Genomic DNA, 21,678 nt, shown 5'->3' with positions numbered 1-21,678 from the left:
CCCCTCTCTAAATTCGGACATTTTTCCTGGCCATGAACCTTGCGCAGGCAGAACTCAACATTTCACTCAGCGGCACATTGTCAAGTATGACTCACAGGGTGAATCATTAAGCCTTCAAACTAGTCACAGCTGATCAGATCAATGAATGAGAGGAGAAGATGCTGCTGATGCGAGCGAAAGCAAACTTTTAGCCCTAGCTTGATGAAGCTCACTTTCACTGCGCCTGGCGTTCTGTTCATTTGTGCAAAGGTACACTCTGTGCTCTGAGGGAGTGGTGCAATACATAACCAAAGAGTTTATATTTCAACAGCGCTGTTATTGAATAGTCCAGCTCCAAAAATTGAAAATCTACTTGTGGCCATGATGTTTTGATCGTGGCAGACCGCCATACATAAATAAGTGTGTGGGAGACCCTGTTCTTGTATATTTGCTGTTAAGTTTTATGTATTTTAAGGTTCATCTAGGGATGGATACTGCAAATTAGCTCATGCTAATTCTATGGTGTGTAGCGTTGGTTTATGCTATGCACTTGTCCCTTTCCAAGCAAACATTAACAAAATTAATAATCAATGTTTGTTTCAAAACAGCAGACATTTTTCTGTAAGATGCTGTCTAATTACAGGATAAATTGGTGTACTTAAGATTCACGTAGTCCTTTCTTACACAAATTTTATGGAGCTTAAAGAAGTTTCTCATTCTAATAATTAATTGATAGATTAATTGACTTGTATGCAGATTCTGGCAGTGAAATATCAAAAATCCCCAGAACACAGCAGATGTAAAATATTTAACACAGTTTTTTTTTTTTGTTTAAATTGTGATTTTTGTTTTAAACTCACCTTTCTCCACGACACCCCTCCATCTCTTGGCCCAGTCGCTCAGCTGCAGAGCGTAGCTCTTCTCTATCTTCGCTCTCTCCTGGAAACAGCTGACCATCTCATTACACAGCCGGTGACCATCGTCTATCCGCTTCACCGTCCTTTTGTAGTTCCCCGGCTGCAGAGGAACACAACACACAGAGATACAGCACAACAAAATTTCCATAACATTTGTAGTACAAAACCTTACTGTAAGACCAACATGTTTGGGCTTCTGTCCTTCATCTGGTAAAGGGCGCTGAAATCCTTTTCTAACGCTATGTCACTAGGTCCATCAGTTCAATGCACCTTACCTACATGCCAATATTAGTGTTGCAAATTGTTAACGCGACAGGATGTTTATTAGACTAGTGATGATGTACACAAGACTAAAATAGAGACTAAATGGAAAGAGTGAAAGGGGGCAGACAGGACAGAGAGTGAGTGGAAGGTTGTAGGTATGCAGTTTTTCCAGATGGAGGGCTGTAAAGCCGGCAGTCAGTCAGCAGGGACTCATTATGTGTCTGTGTCTCTATCTAAACACGACCTTCGGCTACCCCTCTCAGCTGCTCCAATAATAGGCAATCATCAGGTGTGTAAGCAGCAGGTTTCTGGACCATAAGGAAATATATCAAGGGTTTTATTGACTAATACTGTATTTTATCTGGTTTAATACTTTAAGTACAGAGATCATAATGTCTGCTTTTTATTAAGTAACGAACTTTGTAAAGCCGCAGCTCAGTAGATAAAGCGGGACCGGGACGTCCGCTAAACACAGGGTTGGTGAGTAATTTTGCCAAGCTTGTCCTGCCCACATGTCTGAATGTCCTTGGGCAAGATATTGTAATAAACCCCAAATTGCTCCCAGCACATTAGCACCAAGGTAGCATGCTGCAATCGGTGTGAGTGTGTATGTGAGTGTGTATGTAAGTGTGTGTGTGAATAAGAGGAAAAATCTAAACCGCTTTGGATCAAACTGCTATATAAATGAAGCCATTAATATGTGAGCAAGCATTTTAAATCCAGACCAGTCCTTGAGTTTTCACTTAATGTAAAAAACGTTCATGTGTGGTGAATGCTCCCACTGTACCTCCCAGAAGCTGTCAGAGCTCCCCAGGTCGCTGAGGTCTCCATTGGAAGACATTTTAGGGTTGGCCTTACAGCACAGAATGATGGCGGCTACACAAAATACTGCAGACACAGAGAGAGACAGACAGAGAGAATACCATTTAATATAAACAGCTGGCATCAGGTGAAACACTTTGCACAAGCTAGGGAATCAGAAGCATTACTGATGATGACTTTGTATAATCCTATCACACTTTAAAGGGTTGGACACCAGTAATGTATTTTTGCAATTTAAAGGGCATCAATGCAAACTGACTGACAAAGACACCATATGAACATAAATAATAACGGTAAAACCATAGAGTCTTATGCTCACTTAACTTGAAAGAAAACTCATATACTGAACCTAAAATGCCCCTTATCTAAACGGCTGTTGAGATCAAGATTTCACTTCAAAACTCAATTTTTAAGCCAATAAGGAAGCCTTTAAGTGCTCCCGAAGAAACGTAAATTTAATTCCCTGACAAGTAGGACAAACTCTATCTGCTGTTGAAGATCATGTGATATGATGGAAACAGCTAATAAATGGATCATGAGGTGAAACTCTTTCTGTGACAACGCTCATCCAGAGCCACAGAGGACATACAACTGTTATCAACTACTAACCATTACTAGTTTACTCATCTTTAGACTACATGTAAAAAGTGAAATCCTTTTCTGAAAAAATGCTATCAATTACACAAAAATACCAGCTAAATAAAATGAAAGTTAAATATATATTAACTTTACTTCTGATTTTTTCCTTTATTGATACTTTTATATAGTTAGATTTATTTTATTGCCTTTAAATATTTGATGAGCTGTTTGTGCATTTTCTTTATGTGTAGCATGGAGGGGACAGCAACTACATTTTATTGCATGCAACATGTGTTGTATACTGACATTAAGACCTCAAAAAACCTTTGGAAAACCTTAAAAACTAATTCTACACACAGGTAATGTGAAATAGGAAAACGCAATACATTGTAAACATTGTGGGGTCAAGAAAAGAATATGTGTCCTCTGTTTCAGGCATGAAACCCCTGACCTTCAAGTTTTACAGCTCTACTGTACGCAGCTCTACAGTTGCAGCGCCTGGCAAACTGCAGCTCCACTTCAGTCAACACAGAAAGCTTCAGGGTCCTCACCGCTCACTGCCCACAGGGCTGTTTTCTCCACGTCGCTGCCCAATTTCTCCCTCTACACACAACTGAACCGTGTGTGTCTGACAAACGCCGATGCCCTGTCTCACACAGACACATCCGCTCTGTTACCAAGACAGGAATTTGTGTCAGCCAGTCCTGTTTGTCCACAATGGATCTCATTTATCAGAGAGAAGACGCACTAACATTTTTGCTGGATTGTGTCTGATAATAACTCACAGATCCAAAACATTTTAACTCTTTCGTGTCTCTTCATGGTCAACAAAACTACGACTCAAACTGCCAGAACGAGGGACAAGATACACACCTGCGCTGCACCTCACAGGTGCCCTGAGGAGTTTTCTCGTAGACAAACAAAAGTTTTGTTTACATTCAGTGTCTACCTCCATCACAATTCACCAGAACTCAGTCTGTATCGCTGAGGTCTAATGAACATGCTGAATTAATTTTCTTCCTCATAAAACATTTGATGATTTTTAAAGTATCTTACCACCACCTGTAGATCAGTGGAGTAGTCTGAAACTATTCACAGTAATGTCTGTTGTGTCATGCACATGTACATGCATCACTGTGCATGAGATAAACACAATGAGGACCCATTTAACAAAATACCAACAACAAAAAATAGTTCCATTGAACAAGAGGTCAAAAACTTCCCAGGAAACCTTTAAAGTCTAATCTTTAAGTGACAAGAAACCACATGAAAGTGATTTTCAAATTTAGGGATAAAATTTTCATATTAAGTAAAGCAGGAGTCTGGACCCCCCAGGGAGTCCTACGGTAAATCTGAGGGGTCACAAGATGATTAAAAATTTAAAAGACAATTACAAATTTTTACTGTAGTTTACTTATTCTAAAACTAACTTTTCTCTAATTCTTTTTTCTGATTTTTTTCCTTTTTTCTTGTGAAAGAAATTAAACCAATCTGCTCCGGTTTCAAAGGGTTAATCCAAAACATATATGAATGTAATATAAATTTCTCCCTTTTGCATACTTATTGTCTCTCAAAAATGAACATGCAATGTAATTTACAGAGCAGATCTGTATGATGTAGCAGTATAAACTTTCTATTTAGAGCCAGCTGCACTTCAACATGACCTGAGAGGACGTCTTCAGCTGCAGTGAATCTGTGACTGATGAACCCTGTCTACAGTTCACCGTGACCTGACTCCTCTATACATCAACCTCCTCCACACTGTCCTTCTAGACAAAACCATGCTTCAAGACCAGACAACTTCCTGTGGCAGACACAACAAACTGGGTGTGAAAACATGTCACTACGGTCCTGACTGTGTGCACTGATCCTCTTTCTGCAACAATTAATCAGTGGAGTGCTCTGTAAAGCAGGCATGTACACTTGTTGATGGTTCATTTTCCCCAGCTCATCCAGCCCACATGTCCAACAAGGCTCTACTTGACAAGACTGTGAGAAGTTTCCAGTTATTTTTCCTTCTCTGTGTGTTTCACAATGTTCTCTCTCACTGTAAATAACTAGCTGACTCCCAAAATAACAGAGGTGGCTGTAGATGTGCACTGGGAGCAGGCTGGAGCTAAATTAGATGCAGCCTATAACAGTAGTTTTGGTGAGCTCTGAAGGGAACAATGTGGGAGCGAGTCTAAGTAATAGCCTAGACTGCAACGACAGACTGACTTGCACTTACTTGTGCTACATGCTAACACCATCCTGAGCCTTGAATAAAAGACATCAGGTTTATTATGTATGTGTAAGTGTGTCTGTTGTGTGTCTGTGGAGACAAGGGCATTAAAGATTAGCCAAATGCTGACGTTCAACAACACAACATCACACCTCTCTCAGGTAATCCCATTCAGGCAGCTGAGCTCTAATTTTATGTCGAAACTGCAGAGACGCAGCGCTGGTGGAGTTAACAGACGGAAAACTGAGTGTGTGCGCCTGTGTTTGTCACAGGTGAATGGTAAGTATGCTATCAGCAGAGGTATCTGCCACCAGCATGCTGGAACATGAGTGAGAATGAGAAAACTGAGTTCGCTATGGATCGCTAATTACTGCGGCTATATCCTACAGAACAGCAGTGTGTGTGTGTGTGTGTGTGTGTGTGTAAGTGTGTGTGAGTATCTGGGTGCGGCTCATTGAAAGCGAGTAGGCTTGGCTGCTTGTACTTGTATTACCTCTGTACCTGCTGTGGGTGTATGGACTCTGACAAAATAAATAAAAAGAAAAGTAAACAGAGAGCTACTGTTAACCATAAAGTGCTTCACAAAACATAGAAAATTCAGCCACTATTTCACAACTTTCCACTGTCATGGTCGACAACATTCAACACCAACAGGGCTGTTTTACAAGTGCCGGGGCCTGACTCTCAAAACCGACATGATATAAGACAAAAACAATTCTAGTATTTCAAACACCTCATTAAGACAACACAACTGTAAATGAAATGTGGCAGAGGCCTGACTACTATTGGTACAAACATTTACAGTTACAATATCCCAGACTACTTCAGTAGCAGTCAGTGTGGTCGAGACAAAAATCTACCTCATATAACACTTATCGGACCCTGATGACAGGTTAGAGGGTTTCTCTCATTAATTGCATTTCTGGCAGTCTTTTGTGATGTGTTGATTGTGCATGTTCATACTGCAATGATGATTAAAATACAATTTATAGTTCAGCACACGAAGAGCTGGTTAAATCAACTGTCTTGAGTCACGACAGTCCCATAAACTGTGACATGTATAGTTAGTGTATGTGTTCCCGCCATAATTTACTGGACTGGCAAGAATCAGCTGGCTCTGGCTACCAAAACTCGGAATTGAGAGGTGGTCTTGATCAATAAAAATATTTAAATTGAAATATTATTACATGATCAAAATCAATATTTTGCCTTTAATACCTCAGTGGGCCCTACGAGGGGTCTAAGACTGCTGGGTTAAGAAGGATCACCACCTAACCAACAGATGGTCAGTTGAAAGTGCTGTTTGGTTTATGTGGAGAGTCCACGAGACCCTCATTGCCTCTCCCATGGCTCTGTGTGTGTGCTTTTCTGAGTATGTATTTACATTACTCAATCACTGATCACAAACTCAGGTTCAATCCCCCCAGTTTGACCACACACACTCTAACACACACCACCCTGGAACTCAGACCGTCCTGGAGGTCAGGGACCTACTGGAGCTGTCAACAATATGGTCAGAGGGCGGAGAGTGGAAAGAGAGTAAGAGACACAAGAGCCAATAGGCAGGTTTCCATTAGCCCTCAAATTGCGCAAATTTAAATTGCAAACATAAAATATGCCTAATGGAAACATGTCAATTTAAAAAAAAACTCCCATTTATCACAAAAAAGTATGTACGCTTGCATGAGGTGGTAATTCAGGTGATTCAAAAAAGTCATATTTCGCAAAACTGCAATGGAAACCCTTTTTTCACATGATGCTATGGCTATTCACTTGTCATTAGGAACTGGCTTCATCGGGCATGATGCAACAGGTGCTGCAAGAGGTGTTACTACATCACATAACTCTTTAAGGTTGAGTGGATCATCTGCAGGTTTTGAATCCACAATTCCTCTGTGAAATTGAGGACTATCACCTCCCAGAAATCCCCCACGTATAAGAGGTTTGCCTTTCTATTTTTGCTCGCATCACAGGCTTACGTCGCCTTCAACTGGAAATAATGACGTCTGTGTGGTGGCTGCAATAGAAATAAACCTGCCTTGTTGATTAGAAAAAAACTTCTACATTCTTTCAGGTTAAAAACAATCCAAATATTTGGGCTTTGCCTAATGGAAGTTTTGCTGGTTTGTCAATCGGGGGTTTCAGATCCCTTTCATTGAACTGTAAACACACTGATGCAACATCTTGATGCATGTCAAACATTATTCAGGTATTTGCCATTATACAAATAAAATTTTGGCAAAAAGGAGCAAGGATTGAGATGTTAAGTTAAAGAAAAAGTTTGACATTTTGGGAACTATGCTTATTTGCTTTCTTGCCAAGAGATGGGCACTTGATCCACTCCAGTGTCTGAGCATGAAGCTACTGCCAGCAGCAAGCTAACATTGCTTAGTATACAGACAGGAAATAGGGGGAAACAGCTATTCTGGCTAAATCTAACTGTAACAAAATCCACCTCTCAGCAACTGGAAAGCTCATTAATTAACACATCATATCTTGTTTGTTTAATTTGTACAAAAGCCAAGTGTAAGAAAGACAATTTGCCATTTTAGGTAGGGTTATGTAACAAACTATGTCATGATCTTCGCAAGAAACAGTCTCTTACATTATCTTCGTAAACTTCTGCTTTGGCACAGATTGACGAAATGATATACAATATCTTACAAAGTGAGCTTTAGATGTGATGGCATGTGGATATTATTATTTTTGGACAGAGCAAGGCTACATGTTTCCCGTTTTTATGCTAAGCAATCTGGCTTAACTTCAAAGTGGTATCAAACTTCACATCTAACTCTCAAAAGGAGCATATGTCCCAAAATATTTTCCTTTTAACATCTGTATTCCAGCTTTTCGAGCACCTAGGTTATAAATCACTCTCTCCTCGTACTGTACTGTTTTTGATTATAATTAATAACAAAAGTTACTTTAATTGGTGACCGAAGCTCTAATTTTATGCTACGACGTGTCACTCTGATCTCAGGAATCATAAAAATACTTTCTTACATTTTCAAAAGAGACTTCTATCAAAGTTCTGCTTGTGCCAATATGGACCCTGTTTTCATTTTCATTTAGTCCTGTAACCATCTGAAGGCGTCCAAAATCTACAGGTTGGTCCTTGATCCAAAACAGGGCCGCAGACTGTCAGGCCTGACCGACAGAGAACAGGAGGACCGTTGAAAAAGTTGAAAGTGATGGAAGGAACACTGAAAGAGGAGAGGAATGAGAGAGCGGAGCATGTGATGAGAAAAGTGCAGGAGAACACAAACTTTGTTTGGGATGAGCCAAGTGTTGCTCGCCACCTCAGTGTGGAAAGAAATGTGAAATGGAGACGGAAGTTTACAGGCAACAGAGACACATCGGGACAGTGAGAAAGAGGAGGAGGTCTGACAGCACCACAACACAGAAGCATCTTCTGATGTGGTTTCTGCATCACAGCAACAGATAATAAGCATGTGGAGCTGGTTTGTCAGGCTAGAATAATGAAGAAGCGTGTACAAAATACAGATGCAGCAGAATAAATGAATAAGATATCAAATTACATTAACAACTAAATTATACACCTCTACTTCTCTTTGTGCTCGTGCACAGCACTGAGGTGTAGCTTCTCACCACAAAGATTTAAACAGTCATTTTATCTTGTGAGGCTGTTTTTTTAAGACATTTTCAACTAAGGATCTTTCTTTTGAATATAAAATATTTAGGCTGGCTCAAGACCTATCTCCAAATTATTTTGGGGGCTCACTTATGGTTGTTTCCCCTTGTGGAAAAAAACAACTGTGCCAATCAGAGCTTCAAAAACTGGATTGAAAATGGGGACAGGATTGTCAGTCTTCACCAGAAAAACATGGACAGGTTGTGCTATAAATGGCAACAAGCAGGTGTAGGAGTTGACTTACAAAACTTTAGTCTGCTTAAGTCTGCCTTTATTTCTGTTATTTATGAGATCCATGTAATCGCTATGGCAGCCTCTATGCAAACAAGACAAGCTGAAATTTTGACCTAATGGTGGCGCTTAATTTAAAGTCAGTAGATCTCACAAAGCTCTACTGGAAGTAGCATATTTAGCACAGAAGCATCTATTAAAGTTTTGTTTGTTTTTGCCATTTGCCACAACTCTGGGTCTCCACATAGTTATTGATTAGGCTAAGGGTTTGGGTCAGGTTTAGAAGAAACACATATCGACGGGGAAACAGTCCTCGACACTACACTGCAGTCAGTGGTTACAGCTTAGAAGTTACAGTCTCAGTGAATAAGCTAGTTAGTGTGTAAGAAACACAGCGATGGCATAAGCTCCTGGAAAATGGCCGTTATTCCCGTCACAAGCAGCTGCCGAAAAGAAGCAACGGTCCACAGCAAAGAAAAGAAGCGATGTAAGAAGAAGCAAAACTAGAGTAAAAATGCATGCGGCTTTCCAACACTGGAGACAGCTCTTGGAGAGTCAAAATATGCGGTTTGATGCTGAACTCACAGCGTATCTTTTATACCGGTAAGTAACATCGAATGTTGACTATTTACAGAAACCAATCTTTAGTGTAACTAATGACAACAGAAACTGTAGGCTTACAGTTCGCAATGGATTTTTCAAGTGGCGTGAAATGCCTGTTGTTTTGTTAATGCAGCGCTGCTAAAACTGAGCTAAGCTATAGAGTAAACTATGTACAAACGTCACACATGAAAAACAGAAGATAGCAGCCTAATTTTGAGCAAATTACAAATATGTCATTTAAAGGGTGAACCACCGCCCCCTGCTCAGTTGGACTGGGTGGCTGGTGAATATAAATAGATCTTTTAACGAGAGGATGCAGAGCAAATATGGAGTTAGCCCATTTTCTGTTGGACAGGTAGGTGACAGGAGTCAGCATGGGAAAAACTTTTACTTTGTAAAAACTGAGGGAGCTATTTTTATTTATTCTTTTTCTTTTATTTAATTTATTTTCAACTTGACTATAGAAAAAAGTTGCTTGGAACTTGCTGTATTTGATGCTTGAAGTTTCAATTAAGTTTTGATTAAACATTTGCTACAGGCATTTAAATAAAGTTTTGTGTTCGAGTTTGTTATATTCCAAATTCTGAATGTTGACAGAAATATTTTCACTTTTATTGTAAATGCATATTGGTTCCAACTATCGTTTATTGGTCTCTTTAACATATAATCGGTATCGGCCCTGAAAAACTAATATCGGTCAACCCCTAATACAGAGATATCTGCAGCTAAAACAGGCATGCTAAAGAGGTGGGTGATGGAAGCAGAGAAGGTCATGGTGAGACAGAAGGAGATTCTGGTTGCTGGTTTATAGAGAAATGGGTCAGGCCAGTAAAGGGGAGGAGGAGGGGAGACCAGCTAAGGGAGGGAGGAGGAGGAGGGAATGACGGATAGAGAGGCAGGTCCAGACCTCATAAGCTCCACTGGAAAAACTCACAGTCATTAATCTGATTAATGTACAACAACAGTTTCCCTGCAGCCAGGCTCCATCTATATGCTTCTACATATGAAGCATGTGGAGGCCTGCACAAGTATTAGTGTATAAGCTCCTCTGCTGCATTCCAGCAGTTTGTGAGAGTCTGTACAGTAGGTACACATCAGGGCCCAGAGGCTTCGAACATCTATAAACAGAAGTGCTTTGAGATCCTTTTTTTTTGCTCCAGCTGCTGTTTCTCAGCCAGCAGCTGGCTGTATGTCAGAGCCTGAGAAACAGCTGTGTGCCAGAGCTGTCCCAAACAAGAGACTCACTGTGCAAAGAAAGAAAATGATAACCATGCTCACAATGATCACAAGATGATTACTGCTGGCAAAAATAAAGAACATTATGGGTTACTCTGAAAGTCGTCCCGCTTTGTTTTGACTATCTGTCGCTTGAAATGGCAACTGAGGTAAGTTAGAAGTTTGTAAAAGTAGTGTTTTGCAGTGAATCACTTCTTGGATGAGCTTATCCTCAAGCTGTTTTATTAGCCTTGTTTCCATGTTACAACCCACCGCTCAGTGTGTGGCTCGGCTGTAACTGAAGCCTCACTAAAATGCCAACAGGAGGACTCGATTCTCTGTGCTCCTCCAGCCGCAGTGTCGTCACAACGACAAAGTTAGTACACACATGCTGGGCGATCACTTCAGCGTCTTTACACAGAGATTGCACTTTAGGGCCACTATGAAGTCCCTTCTTTACCCCGCCTTCGTTTTTCTTCACCGACCCAAACAAAGGCGTCATCATGTCGCCTGAGTGTGTGATTTTAGTTATGTTGGCATTCCAAACACAAAAGAGGCGTGACAAGTGTGACATGCAACACAACAGCGTTGGTCTCACACGCATCTGCAGCTCTTTTTTAGACAATAAAAATGGCATAACTTAGCAATGATTCAACATCCCTGTTATATGGCGGGTGATCTCGCCCTCTGCTCTCAGGGTAAAGCGCTCCCAAACATCAATGTCTCCCCAGTTTGCAGTCATTTTCGTCAACTGTTCTTCGTCTTTGAGTTAGCTGCTAACTGTTTCTAGCTGCTTTTTAAATCTCCCACGGTGGGTTGCACACATAACACTTTGTCAAAACGTCACACCCCCGTCCCATCCTGCCGGCTTTCTCTTTTACAAAGAGGTTGATTTTGCGCTGTTACTAGCTCGGCTGCAGGCTTAAAGGCAAGGCAACTCTGCTCCACCATTCTGTGACTGTACCTTTTATAAAGAATAGCGAAGCAGAATAATGGCATTAAATTCCTGCCTTGAGCAGGCAGTAAAAAAAAATAATAAAAATGATTAATTAAAATTTGAGAAGGAAGAAGTCCTTCAGCAGCTTTCTATCTTATAACAGCAACCCGTTCCAGACTAAAATGACATTAGTAAATGTTGTCAGACTGCTGTCACAACAATAAAAGAGGTATCGTTGTGTGTGCATGTTAAAAGTCAGAGGGTGAAATCAAAAGTAATCCATTAACATTTTGAACTCTCAGAGGTCACAAATGGTGCACGTAAATGTTGACTAGCTTTCAAACTACAAAAACTGTCCCAACAACGTGAACTCGTCACATCTGACAAGACACAAAACTCCCCAAGGTGTCACTGCTTCTGCTTCCACTTTCCAGACTAGATAAACACTGCAGCTGCTCTGTTTCTAAAACTGTACAGCAAAATTTGTTTCTGAATATATGTGAGGCAAGAAAAACAGTAGGTCGAGTGCCTTATTTTAGAGCTTCAACTTTGAGATAAAATGTTCGGATGTTGTAAGTGGTGAGTGATGTGTAATTGGCTAGAAAATCCCTGTACTTCATGTGTTGATCTGATATGAATCTGGTCAAGCTCAATCACATTTCAAAGTATAAACTTAAGAGATATCATCTGGCTTTGTGAGGCTACAAGAAGATACCATGAAATAACTCAAATACTTAGAGGATTATATGCAGCTGGTGGCACATGCAGGCATAAACAGCTGTGTGGGTGTCACAGTAAACCAGTGGAGTGTAACTAAGCACATTCACTCAAGTACTGTACTTAAGTGCAATTTTTAGGTGCTTGAACTTGAGGCACTACTGGAATTTTTCCTTTTTTGCTACTTTATAATTCTCCTCCACTACATCTCAGATGCAAATTTACTTTTTTTTACGCCTCTACATTTAATTAACAGCTTTGGCTAATAGATAGTTTTAGATTTCAGATTAGGATTTTGCATCCAAAAGCATAAAACAGTGTATCACAGGTTTGTTTTTAACTTTTTCCTTTCCCATGAATGATTTCCCAACCCTTCGTAGGGTTTTTCCGTTGGTAATTTTGGCCACACTTTGGCACTTCGATTAGATTTTTTACAACCAGTTTAAGCATGCTGACTCGTATCAAGATGGACCATCTTTTGAATCGGGTCGAAGCATGCCTGACGGCCTTTGAGCATGTTGCAGGGATGTTGAATTTGTGTCATTATTCAGGAACATTTCAGTGTAAACAATTTGTGACAACTATGCAAAATGTTTAAATAGCCTCCACTCCTCTGTAGATACTTTATTTTAACAAAAGCTGGAAAATCCATCCAAATTGTGTGGCTACCAACAAACGTTGTGCAGTGCAACAGCAAATAGCGCTGACGAGAACACTGCTTTTAAATGTCTTAAACTCAAGACAAGGGCATCATCAGTTAAAGTCAAACCTTAAAGCTGAGAGCCCTGCTGTATGAGGAATAGAGCTTAGATCAGGCCCAAAAAATCTGCCCCAACCCTATATGAATCTGCACAGTTACTGTCCAAGCCTGTTCAAAGCCCAACCCAGGGTAGCAGTTTTGGGCCTGAGCCCAATTAAACCTAAATTTGTATTGTAAAAATAGGCCTATATTATATAAAATTAAATATTTTTCAAATACTAAAATGTGGAATGCAAGCCCAGGGCTGGAGTGTCATTTTTGAAAATAAAAGTATTGTAATACAAGTGTTTGAAGGAATTGAGGGATTTTTAATCAGCCGATATATTGGTGATGTAAATTTTTTACTCCCTAATATCGGTATCGACATTGGCCCAAAATAATCCATATCAGTTGGCCCCTACCCATTACATTAAAAAGTCAGATGTTAGCAGGTTTTTTTTTGTTTTGTTTTTTTTTATGCAGTGGGAAAAGGGCCGTGACTGGGATTTTGAATGCAGTACTTCTGCTACCGATTTAAAAGCAAAATGTTTTGTGCAAAACACAGAACGCATTTCTTAATTACAAACTTTGTATTACATATGCTCATTTTAGGTTCCTAAAGCTACATCTGCAGAGTAACTGCAGTTGTTAAAGCAGAGTAAAAGGTAAAATATTTGCCTCTGAAATGTAGTGGAGTAGAAGTATAAAGTAGCATAAAATTAAAATACTCAAGTGAAGCACTTAGTTATTTTCCACCAGTGATGAAAAAAGCACAGTAAGCATGATAATGAACAAAAACAGTACACAAACCACATTTTGCACAGGATCAGGAGCCCAGAGTGAGAGCAGAACTTACCTTATCAGAGATGAAAACAGAGATGGACAGATGTCCAAACAGAAGACAGTCTTTGTCTCCACGGGCCTGAGACACAAAAATTGGCGGAGAGAGGAAGATCCCTCAGAGGTAGATGCGAAAGCAAAAAGAAAACACACAGATGGGTTTGTTAGACAGCGGAGCAGCATGCGGTTAGATCTCAGCAGTGTTCGGACGGGGCTGGACGAGCGGCCCGTTATATGGCTCGGCTCTGGCTGGAAGGTGGCACATTCTGGGGGTCGTGGTGAAATGCCACACATGAAGCCTGTAGTGGACAGATAATGAAAGAGCTAGAAGACCAGCAGCCCCCTGTAAGAGGAGGTCAGAGCAGTTAGCTCACACCTCTAAAATTACCTGCCCGGGCAATGAGTTGGGAAGGGAGTGTCAGGTTTAAAAAAAAAACAAAAAAAAAACACGCTAGTGATTTTAGCTGATTTACTACAAATTTTTCTGAAGTACTTCTAATTTCATTCTTTTTTAAAATCAAGACTTCCATCATTAGAGATATTACATAGTAAACTACTTAAACTACTGAAATAAGGCATTTTTCTGATATTCAAGGTACTTTTATAAGATTGAAATATCCACTTAAAGAGAAACTTTGCTATTTTTGAACCAGGAGCCTCTTTTCCATGTTTTTTGTGTTCCAAGTGACTAATGGAAACAACATTTTTGAAAGTGGACCAGTACTGAGAGAGAGCGGTACAACCACAGCCACAGCAGCAACACAGCCTGCAATGTAAACCCTATAGGCAAATGTGCAATGTCAATGTATGTCCATTTAAAGTGCTTGTTTTTGTCACTAAAGACTCAGATTGTTATTATAAGTGACCATAAACTGTATGTAAGTGACTCACAACATTATGGAAAAGACTCTTTTCCATAATGACTTTCCATAAGACTTTATGATCCTGTCTGTTTTGTATCCAAGTCTCATTCAAGGAGAAGTCTCCCTCTGAAATCTTAAACTTTTAAAATTTGAACAGACTCAGTGGGACATTCAGTGTGACATCGACATTCATGTAATATTGTTAACATGCTTACTGCGCCAATGATGGATCAAAAGTGTGCAACACTAGATATCAAACAAAAAGTAAAGAGTAAGCAGTAAAGGGAAAACGTCATATCACAGCCTTATGGTGCAGTCTCTCCTCCTCCCTGTTGCTGCATCACGTCTGCAGCAGCCTGTACCAAAGAGTATTGTGAAAGTCAAGAGGTTCACTATGCAAAACATCCCCAGAAGTACACTGCACAACACACTGATAAGCAAAAACAACATAAACAAAGAAAAAAAATGTTCAACTCGAAGCAATCTCAGTCAACTGAGGAGTTTCAACTGATGATTCGAATCTCTGACTTTCAAGTGGCAGCCCTAGGAAAACATTTTATTACTCTGTACTGTCAGTGGCAAAAACAAGCACTTTTAATGGATGTTAACTGACGGTGCACCATCGTCATAGGGATTAAACTGCAGTCTGTTTCACCGCCGCCGCTCTCTCAATAATGAACCAATTTAAAAAATTGCTGATTGCATTAGAAACTTAGACACAATAACACTGGGGAAAGTAAGGATCCAAGTTGAAAAACACTCAAGTTTCCCTTTAACCTAAAACCTGCTTTAACCTCATGGTAAAAGCAAGACTGCTTTTCTGAGTCCCTCCCATTATGATGATTGGATAACTGTAAAATTTGACATCAGTTTCACTTCTGAATGTTTCACAAGCCAGAGCCGACAACCCCACCCACTTCACCCTGAACACAAACAATGAATGAAACTGGTTAGTAATAATAATAATAATAATAATAATAATAATAATAATAATGCAAAACCACATACAGCACAAGCTGCTTCATGACACAAGGTTAGATATTAGAGAACAATGATGACAAGGCACAGAGACAGGCCAGACCAAAAGCAGAGCAAAATCCTTCATGTTAATGCTTGATTCATGGTAAATAATGATGATTCATGACATGAATGCATCAACCTGCTAAAAATCAGGAATCTAATCTAATCTAACCTAATATGTATATTAGATGTTCATCTGATAGTTAATAATGACAAAATCAAGTTATGATTTCCAACACCGGATGAAGAGGGAAAAAAACTTTTCTCATCTTCTTAATTTCTGACTGCAAAACAACATAAATTTACCAGAGGACAAAGTATCATCAGAGACATTAGTTGTTGCAATATCATGCTATTTTATCTGAAATGTAACCTTTCCCTGATCTTTAATGCAATCGAGCCATAAATCATATTCAAGCCATATGATATTTAGTGATCACATTATTTTACTTTCATGAAACAATGCAGCAATCTCGAAAATGTCCAAGTTGTGAATCAGACCTTAGAAGAAATTATTTCAACAATTCACACTCCCACTCGTCGTGATCTCACTCCTGTAACGTCTGTCAGCCTGAGGCTCTGACAACTAACCATGTGACTGCTCTCTGCTGTAGACAAGGACAGAAAACAAAACGAAAGCAGATCACAGAGAGGCGGAGTACAGCAGACTGAGAGAAAAAGGACAACTCAGCCTTGTTCCCACACACACAGCTGTTCTCCCAGCTCGTTTCTAACCAGAACCACATCACTGAGGCCATGTTGGGCCGAGACCGCCTCCCTGCCAGCTGCCTTTGCTCTGCAAAAAGCACTGCAGCCTGACGGCCTCTGGACACTGGCTGGGGCTAGCTTGGCACAATCTGTTGCACGTTGCAAAGATTAACCCCGAAACCTGCTTTGCCTGCTGTTCACATTTGACTCCAGTGTGACTGCATGAAGCCTCTCTGACTGCAACACAGAAGGACTTAAATTTTCTGGTAAAAACACAGCTTTAACGAAAAGATCCTCGCCACAGGTTTCTTTAAAACAGAGCTGGAACAAATAGTCAGTCAACAAATGAATTTGCAAGTTATCTTGATAAATGATTTAAGTCATTTTTAAAGCAAAACACTCCAACATTTGACAGTTACAAATTCTCAAATGTAAACATTTGCTGCTTTGCCTTTTACGCTATGGTACGCTGTATATATTTTGGACCATTAGAAGAGGTCATCTTTGTTTTATAGACCAAATGATTGACCACGAAATCTATCCGCAGGTTATTTGATAATGAAAATAATTGTTAGTTGCAAACCTACTTTAAATTGTGAGTGTTAGTGGTTGAAAAAAGTTAGACTATTTCTGTTTTCTATCATTTATTTTTTCTTTTCATTCTAGTTTCTTCATGCTTCAGTTTTATCTTACAATAACTTATTTTTGTATTTTTATTTTTCAAGAATTAGAAGAGTAAAAATGTCTATGTTTGTGTATCTTTCAGGTCATTTTAGGTGCTCTTTTAGGTCCTTAAACCTACCTAATGTCCTCAACTCCTTAACAAGAAATAATTTAAACAACTATTGTCTAACGGATTATCACAGAGTACAAATTTAGCTGGGTAATAAAACTAACAACGGGCCTATTTTTAAAAGGCCTCTATCCAATCAGCTGGGTTTTTAAACACTTTATCACAGATGTGATAAAAAAAAAAATAACCAAAAAAAAAGACAAAAAGAACACAAAATATGACATGACCCTGACCTTCACTCTTCACTTTTTGATGTCTGGTGTCACTTACTTAAATTTAAATTTAAAAAATGCATGAGTAAATATGTGCGCCACCCCAAGGAGTGCTGACGATGGGTGGGAGTTCACGCTCTGCGTTGAAATATTTCATGTTTGCATGAAATTCCACTTGCATGGCAGGATTTGAAGCCTGAAGCTGGGGGTAAAGTTTCAGCCTGCCTGCCCCACCCCTCAATGGATCCTTCTGTCATACTGCTGCTGTTAAGGCCTCCCAAAAATCATCCACATGGATTTCTATGAGCTGACAGGCCTCGTCTGATAAAACCTTTTGTGGAAATTACGTTCACTCAATACTCTTTTCTCACTCATTTCGCAGGTTTGAGGTATGTTAATTATGTGCTTTGCCAAAATAAATGTCATAATAAAAACCACTGCTCCAACACCTATACAGGTCTTCTAAATTATCCATCATACAAAACAAAAAACATGACAAATAATAGCAAACTACAACACAAAGAAAGGGCTTTTAAAGAGCCTCATTTAGTAACATTAACCATTACTTTTCAGGAGGAAAAGCTGCAAAGGCATTCTTATTCTGTAGCAATGGACTTTTTGGTGACCTTAAACATTAAATAGCATGTCAATGTTTGATAGAGAGGGGTAACTTCTAGGGTCAAACCCATAAAGAAATATCTTGCAACTCTGCCGCTATCTAAAACCACACTGCCTTTTGTCTGAATTTGCATCTCTCACAAGCATTTTCTATAGTTTTTGCATTAATTGCATTTATTTGTACTGATGCAAATAAACAGCCACCTGGACTGCACGCTCCACAGCACTCTGTGTGGCAGACTGACAAATTCAGTGACTATTGTCAGTCAACATAACAATGGCTGCGGCTGTGCTTCTGTCAGTTTGTTTTGCAGTTTTTCTGCCCCGTCAGGAGGAAAATGATTTAAAACAGCTTCAGGAAAACTGTACATTTTGTTAACTTTTTATATTTCTTGTAGGCTATGTGTAAAATTTGAGTATTAATGTTTTCTTTTTTAGCACATTTTGTCAGTATAACGTTATTGGCAGTGTGTACAGACTTGCTCAACTAGCAACAGCATCTTTAAAGCTAACAAGTGCTGGTATGAGCATAAGTAAAATCTGGGATGAAAAAAAATGGGGGATGATAAAGTTGCTCCATCACTGCGGATTTGAACTGTTTTCTAATAAATTGTCAGCCATAACAACTTAAAAATTTAATGATATGGTGGTATTTAGTTTTTCTTCCCCTTACTGGTAAAAAAAATACTTAATTCAGCTTAAAAATGAGAGATAAAAATACTAGGATTTGGTAAAAGAGAATGACAAACTGTATATTGAAGTTTTGAGAGTACTGAAAATTTCAGTTTTAAAGCATTTTGATCATTGTACAACATGAAATTATTAATATATTGTAGATGCTATTACAATAAGGGCGTCATTTAAAGCCAATATTAAACTATAATGAAAATAAAAGATAAAATTAACAGCTATTCATTTTTATTTATATTTTCACTTGACTTTATAAGGAAGTTGCTGGAACTTGTTGTTTAATGTTTCCTTTTTAATTAAACATTTGTTCGGCCCTGAAAAACCAATAACGGTCAAAAACTACAACATTTGAAATGTAGTGTAGCTAGCATAGTACAAAGTCGCGGAAAATTGAAATACTCATGTAAAGTCGGAAATTAAAGTACTTCAAAATTGTACTTAAGTACAGTAACATTACTTGTGAGTATTTAACTATTTTCCACCAGCCATAACAACTTGAAAATCTAATGATATATTGGTATTTACTTTTTCTTCCCCTACTGGAAAAAATTACTTAATTCAGCTTAAAAATGTTAAAAATTACAGCTTGAAAAATGTGAGAGTACTGAAAAAAGCTACTACTTGACTTTTGGAAAAACTTGAGAATGTTTCCTTTTTAATTAAACAACTGTATATTCAAGTTTTGAGAGTACTGAAAATTTCAGTTTTAAAGCATTTTGATCATTGTACAATATTTGAAATTATTAATAATTGTAGATGTTATTGCAATAAGGGCGTCATTTAAAGCCAATATTAAACTACTTCAAAATTGATAAAATTAACAGCTATTCATTTTTATTGATATTTTCACTTGACTTTATAAGGAAGTTGCTGGGAACTTGTTGTTTAATGTTTCCTTTTTAATTAAACATTTGCTCGGCCCTGAAAAACCAATAACGGTCAAAAAGCACAATATGAAATGTAGTGTTGCTAGCATAGTACAAAGTCACGGAAAATTTTAATACTCATGTAAAGTCGGAAATTAAAGTACTTCAAAATTGTACTTGAGTACAGTAACATTACTTGTGAGTATTTAACTTTTTCCACCAGCCATAACAACTTGAAAATCTAATGATATATTGGTATTTACTTTTTCTTCCCCTACTGGTAAAAAATTACTTAATTCAGCTTAAAAATGTGAGATAAAAATACTAGGATTTGGTAAAAGAGAATGACAACTGTATATTTAAGTTTTGAGAGTACTGAAAATTAGCAGCTATTCATTTTTATTTATATTTTCACTTAACTTTATAAGGAAGTTGCTGGGAACTTGTTGTTTAATGTTTCCTTTTTAATTAAACATTTGTTCGGCCCTGAAAAACCAATAACAGTCAAAAAGTACAATATTTGAAATGTAGTGTAGCTAAAGTACAAAGTCGCAGAAAATTGAAATACTCATGTAAAGTTGGAAATTAAAGTACTTCAAAATTGTACTTAAGTACAGTAACGTACTTCTGAGTATTTAACTTTCATTGTAAAGTAACTTAACGTTAACTATTTTCCACCAGCAATAACAACTTGAAAATCTAATGAAATATTGGTATTTATTTTAAGTTTTGAGAGTACTTTCTTCCCCTACTGGTAAAAAATTACTTAATTTTCAGCTTATAAAAGTTGCTGGAGATAAAAAATACTAGGATTTGGTGAAAAAGAGAACAGTGAAACTGTATATTTGAAAGTAGTTTAAAGAGAGAAAACTGAAAATTTCAGTTTTAAAGCATTTTGATCACTTTGTACAACATGAACTTTATTAATATATTGTAGATGTTATTGCAATAAGGGCGTCATTGAAAAGCCAATATTAAACTATAATGAAAAATAAAAGATAAAATTAACAGCTATTCATTTTTATTTATATTTTCACTTAACTTTATAAGGAAGTTGCTGGGAACTTGTTTAATGTTTCCTTTTTAATTAAACATTTGCTCGGCCCTGAAAAACCAATAACGGTACAATATTTGAAATGTAGTGTAGCTAGCATAGTACAAAGTCACGGAAAATTTTAATACTCATGTAAAGTCGGAAATTAAAGTACCTCAAAATTGTACTTATGTACAGTAACGTTACTTGTGAGTATTTTATTGTAAAGTAACTTAACGTTAACTACTTTCCACCACTACAAAGCACTTTTTCAGCTGTAAGCTAACGTTAGCTTAGGTGCCAACGGTCGGTATGTGACAGTTGCTGATGCTCGGTGTTTCAAACACGGTCCGGTGGGTTAAAATATGGATGTAAACAGTCATAATTAAACATACATGTTACACAAGATTATGAGGCCACAGGGTGTCAACATGTGCCGGCTGCAGACAGGTGAAGTCTCTTACCTGTTGTTTCGCTCCCACCTCCGAGCTGCAGCCGCTCTCCTCCCCGGTCTGACCGCCTCTCCTGACGGCTGTCCTCGGTAAAAACACGGCGGTTAGTCCTCTTTAAGCCTCCGCAAACTGCGACATCCTGCAGGTTTACTCCGCAGTCACACGTCGGTCCCCTTCAGCCATTTACACGGTGAGAATTAACCGACAAATTCACCCGAGGATAACCGTCACTTCGGTGTTTCTTCGCGGTTAAAAAGTAAAGTTTCCGAGTAAAAATGTGGAAATAAAACGAGTTTCTTCTTCGGAGGGGACTGAGGAGCAGTTGCGGCTGGTAGATAATGAGTGTCTTCCCCCCTCTGATGCCTACTGGCGTCTCTGTGTAATCAGATGCTGCTCACCACAATATCCATTCATCCTATTACACAGTTTAACCCTTCACTGTCTGCTGCTCGGCTTTATGCTGCCTTACAGGACCGTCGGAAAAAACACCACTCCAGGCTGGAAAAAAATAACACCTCCCTCTCACACGAGCAAAACTGTATGATGATTTAAAAAAAAAACCAATATATTTATCATGAGTTGATGTTTGAACTTATATTTATCTTCCGAGCTAATTTATCTAATACCTTTAAGATTAAAAAGCTAGTAAAATTTGAAACTAAATTGTATGCAATTATACGAAAAATAATATGATCTCTTTACCTCCA

At 38.5% G+C, this 21,678-nt stretch overlaps 1 protein-coding gene across 2 annotated transcripts in view; it reads right to left on the bottom strand.

Annotated features, from left to right (window-relative positions):
• pacsin3 (protein kinase C and casein kinase substrate in neurons 3) overlaps positions 1-21,144 on the bottom strand; it is a 47,247-nt gene extending 26,103 nt beyond the window's left edge. The window contains exons 1-4 of one of the 2 annotated variants that reach the window (XM_042491230.1): positions 20,984-21,052; positions 13,733-13,798; positions 1,948-2,048; positions 840-996 (exon numbers count right to left, since the gene is read on the bottom strand). In XM_042491230.1, the coding sequence (XP_042347164.1) occupies positions 840-996; positions 1,948-2,001 (211 nt within the window). In that variant the 5' untranslated portion in view covers positions 2,002-2,048; positions 13,733-13,798; positions 20,984-21,052. Of the gene's footprint in view, positions 1-839; positions 997-1,947; positions 2,049-13,732; positions 13,799-20,983 lie in introns of both variants that reach the window. The other variant, XM_042491237.1, reaches the window with a different exon arrangement.
• Positions 21,145-21,678: the final 534 nt, after the last annotated feature.

Source organism: Plectropomus leopardus, chromosome 1 (genome assembly GCF_008729295.1).
Source record: "Plectropomus leopardus isolate mb chromosome 1, YSFRI_Pleo_2.0, whole genome shotgun sequence".
Taxonomy (NCBI): domain Eukaryota; kingdom Metazoa; phylum Chordata; class Actinopteri; order Perciformes; family Serranidae; genus Plectropomus; species Plectropomus leopardus.
This window is presented reverse-complemented; position numbering and strand designations above follow the sequence as displayed.